Source organism: Tupaia chinensis, unplaced genomic scaffold (genome assembly GCF_000334495.1).
Source record: "Tupaia chinensis unplaced genomic scaffold, TupChi_1.0 Scaffold000539_1, whole genome shotgun sequence".
In the NCBI taxonomy this organism is placed as follows: Eukaryota; Metazoa; Chordata; class Mammalia; order Scandentia; family Tupaiidae; genus Tupaia; species Tupaia belangeri.
In genome coordinates, this window is record NW_006160052.1 from 5,229,982 (window position 1) to 5,234,228 (window position 4,247).

Genomic DNA, 4,247 nt, shown 5'->3' on the forward strand with positions numbered 1-4,247 from the left:
CTAACTGCAGGTCCTTCCAGTGACATTTCTAAGCCCAACCTTTGGCTAGCCAGGAACGTGAAGGAGAATATATGTAGGACAAACCTCACTGTCACTACAGGAGACAGAGTCACAAGGATGGGAGTCTTGAAGGCAGCTGGGCCCAGGTCTCATCACCCCTGTCACCTGCTGGCCAGAAGCATCCCAAAATTCTTGAAGGAGATAGGCGAGGTAGGGGTGGAGTCTCACTGCCCAGTACAAAGGAGAATGCTGGGAGGTGCGGGGACCGTCAGCCTCTCCTTCTGTTACCTCACAGTAGTTTTAGGGTGACATGCTTGGAAGGAAAGAGAGAAAGTCAGTTATGCCAGGTGATGAAGGCCACCGTTTCATCACGAAGTCCCGGAATGAACCGATAGGTCTGTTCTTCCCTTTTCCGAGTAAGCCGGAGAAGACGATGGCTACAGGGCCATGAGCACAACTTAACGTTGTTTTCACAGACTCGACTCTTGGTTACACATAGCATTCACTTTCTTCCCCAAGTGGATGAGATTGTGGTTGTGGGGAATGGCACCATCTTGGAGAAAGGATCCTACAGTGCTCTGCTGGCCAAGAAAGGAGTGTTTTCTAAGAATCTGAAGACATTCATCAAACATCCGAGTTCTGAAGGAGAGGCCACAGGTATGGACGGTTTGGGCCAGAACGTAACTTGGAACATGGGGGAGAATGATAAACCAATATCCACGCCCTGAACTATTTGGTATCTGGTGAACTGGATTTGGAAGGGAACACTCCCCAGAGATTCAAACTCTTGAGTTTTCTGCTTTGGGTCTCTAGTAAGAAACACAGAAATGAAACCGTGTCTAGGCCAAACTGATGGCTCACTCTGCTCATCTGGTCTCTGCCATGCAGGCAGAGGACACTCATTAGAGGGGACAGGTGAGGGTCAGGAAGAGTAACCCTCACGAAGGAAGACCAGTGACATACGGGCCCTTTTCTAGGAATGCCTTGCTCTATTGACTCCAGTCACACTTCCCATCCCGTCTACCCCAAATCCTTTAAAACCAATTCCTGGCAGCTTCCTGGGCTGGAACTAATGGTAAATTGCTGTATTTCTGATAAGCCCTAACAAAGGGATCTTGATAAATACCTCCCAAACCACTGGGTGTTTGGGCCAGAACAGAAGTCATGGCAGGTGTATGGTCCGCAGTATACACCATAGCATACAAGGGCTCTTCCACAAAGCTCATGGAAAATGTACACTGTGAAAAAACCATGTGTAGATTTCAAAAAACTATCGCATCATGGTTTAAGTTCCATTTTTTCCATGAACTTTTTGAAGTCCCCACACAGCTCCTGGCATCACCACCACTGGGGTCACCAGTGAGCTCCAGTCAGCAGCGGAGCCCTGTGTACGGTGACCCTTTCCCAGCGGCCTGTCAACAGTAGACCTGTACGTGGTTGTGGCGATCAGCTTCAGGTGGCCAGCAGCAGATCAGACCCAAGAAAGCGAGATCTGCAGGGCGAGGGACATTCCAGGGGTCTGTCACTAAGGGAGTCACTGAAGTACCTGCGGGGGGTGGGGGTGGGGCGTATTCTGACGGTGCGGTCAGGACAGGTGATGGTTTAGAACCACCTGGGCAGCATGGGAGTCTGAAAGTCCAGCCCAGGAAGTCTTTAGCATGGGAAAGTCAGAGCAGGAAAAAAGAGCAGTGTGGGGTGGGTGGCAGATAGGGAGGCGTATGTACTCCAAGTACTGACCCGAAACAACCCAGAAGGACCCATCCGGAGTGGGGGAGGAGGGTCCCAAGCAAAGAGCAGCGTCAACGTGGGATCTCCCTGAACCATTGCCTGGTTAACACATTGCCACAGCCTGGGCAGTTTTCTTCCTTCCCTCCTCCCCACCCCTCCTTTCTCTCTTTCATCTATTGCTAGAGGGCATGTGCGCTCAGCAGCAAGAGAAAGCGCCACATGTGGTCACACCTCAATCCTTTTTCCTCTGTCCCTCCTTCCTTCAGGGTTGTGGGCACCCACACATGTGCCTGGCGTGTTTTCCAAGCTGCTGGGGCCAGGGTTCAGTGTTGGCCTTGTGGTATTGGCTTCCTTAACCAATGCCCTAGGGGACTGACTCTGGGTTGTTTTCTTATTCTAGACACTTCTTCCCTGATATGCCTGGATTTGAGTTTCTGGATTCCCCATGGGTAGATGTTCCCCTTTGAAGAATTCCCTTTTTTAAAAAAATTCCCTAGAGTGGCTGATACCTTCATTTATACTGGCTGGTTTTTGTGTTTGTTTGTTTTTGTTTGTTTGTCTGTTTTTTAGAGAGGTTTTTGCTGTAGGGCACATGCACTTGCCAGAAAGACAGAGACAGAGAGACAGAAAGCAAGAAATCATCCCCCAGGGGGGGACGGCCACACCACAATCCCTTCTCCATTATCCTCTCGGCATCTTGGGCACACACGCATACGCACCCAGTGTGAGTTTAAGCCACTGGGTCCGGGACTCGAATCGTGGTCAATTACATGGGAGTCCAGCGACATAGCCATTATGCTAACTGCTGGTCCCTGTTTTGTTTTGTTTTAAGAGGAAGAGAGAAAGGAGCCCCTGACAGTGTCTTTTGCCATATGATAATCCTCCCCTAGCTTTCTAGCTGACTAGGATAATGGGCAGCCCCTGGGTGTACTCGGGGCATGTTCAGGTCGACCTAGGATCCAGACCCTGGGCCTTCCCATATGGCTCCAGAATCAGGCAACAATGCCTAAAGAGTCCTTTTTTCTTGTTGTTGACATACAAAGACAATTTGCAAAACAGTTCATTAAGCCCTTGTTCTAGTAAACATTGAAAAACTATTTCTGAGCAGGAGGGTAAGCCCCAGAGCCTAGCATGTTGTTGTGTTCATGGGACCTGGGACCTGGGACTTGGTGGAACGAAAAGGTCAAGAGGGCAAGGTCAGCTGTATCCAGACTGGCTCCAGGTACTGGTTTCCTAATTAGCTGCTATAACAGCACCGCAAACTGGGTGCCTTCCACAACAGGAATTGATTGTCTCCCACTCCTGGAGGCTGGAAGGACAAGGCCACGTGTCAGCAGGGTTATTTCCCTCCTGGGGTACTCGGGAAGGATGTTTGAGGCCTCTTGCTCAGTTTCTGGGCGTTTCCTGGCAATCTTTCTCGTGGCTTTTAGTTGTGTTTCCTCCTATTTGTTTAGTTTCAGGAGTGAATTCTGTAAACTCTACACTCTGTCATGTGCGGCCGCTGAAGTCTCTGCTCGGGTTGGCTTTAGTGGTGGGCTGGTGATCAGGGGAGGTTTACTGGAACCAGTAAGTCTCTCAGCCTTTGCTGAGTGTGTGTGTGTGTGTGTGTGGTGGGGCATGTCTTCAACACTCTGGCAATTCACATCTCTGCCTTAGTCTTCACTTCCTGCTTGCACAGCCACAGGTGAGAGATGAGGGCCTTCTCCAGCATTTCCTGGGCGGTGCTCAGCCTTGCACATGCGTGTGGCGTTCTACGTTGCCAGGAAGATAGCGGAGATATCAAAGTCCCCTGTGGACATCGTAATCAAGTCGTAATCAAAGTCCCCTGTGGACGTTTTGATCTGTTTCTTATTTGCCCCAATTGTTATTACCACCTCGGGCAGTTGTGATGTTGAACAATTAACTGCGGATTGTTTGTGCTGACTCCGAGGTAGGTCAAAAAAGACAAGCTCGATTAATGGGGACTTTGAAGGAATTTCAGACAGAAGCAATATTGGCCATTCTTCAGGGAAAATGCCCTTGGAGAGGACATTGTAGGGGATTTTGAACCCACTCTGTGTCTTCCAGTGGCTTCTAGGCCTCTACTTTTCTTGGCTACCAGAGTTGTACGACTATGAGTTTCTAGGCTTTGGAGAGGGGAATGGAAATACGGAAAGTTAAAGCACCACAAAAACAGCATACTTTTTTTTTTTAACCAAGATTCAGCAGGGAAAATGCCCTTGGAGAGGACATTGTAGGGGATTTTGAACCCACTCTGTGTCTTCCAGTGGCTTCTAGGCCTCTACTTTTCTTGGCTACCAGAGTTGTACGACTATGAGTTTCTAGGCTTTGGAGAGGGGAATGGAAATACGGAAAGTTAAAGCACCACAAAAACAGCATACTTTTTTTTTTTAACCAAGATTCAGCTTTTTTGTTTTTGTTTTTGTTTTAATTTTTTTTAAATAATTATTTTATTTATTTAATTAATTAATTAATTAATTAATTAATTTTTGGAGAGGTTTTTGCTATAGGGTGCATGC

The 4,247-nt window shown here is 48.2% G+C and overlaps 1 protein-coding gene across 1 annotated transcript in view; it reads left to right on the top strand.

Moving 5' to 3' along the window:
• Positions 1–4,247, top strand: part of ABCC2 (ATP binding cassette subfamily C member 2) — a 74,259-nt gene that overhangs the window by 48,808 nt on the left and 21,204 nt on the right. Inside the window, exon 19 of the mRNA XM_006157371.3 lies at positions 477–657. Within this exon, the coding sequence (XP_006157433.1) occupies positions 477–657 (181 nt within the window). The remainder of the gene's footprint in view (positions 1–476; positions 658–4,247) is intronic.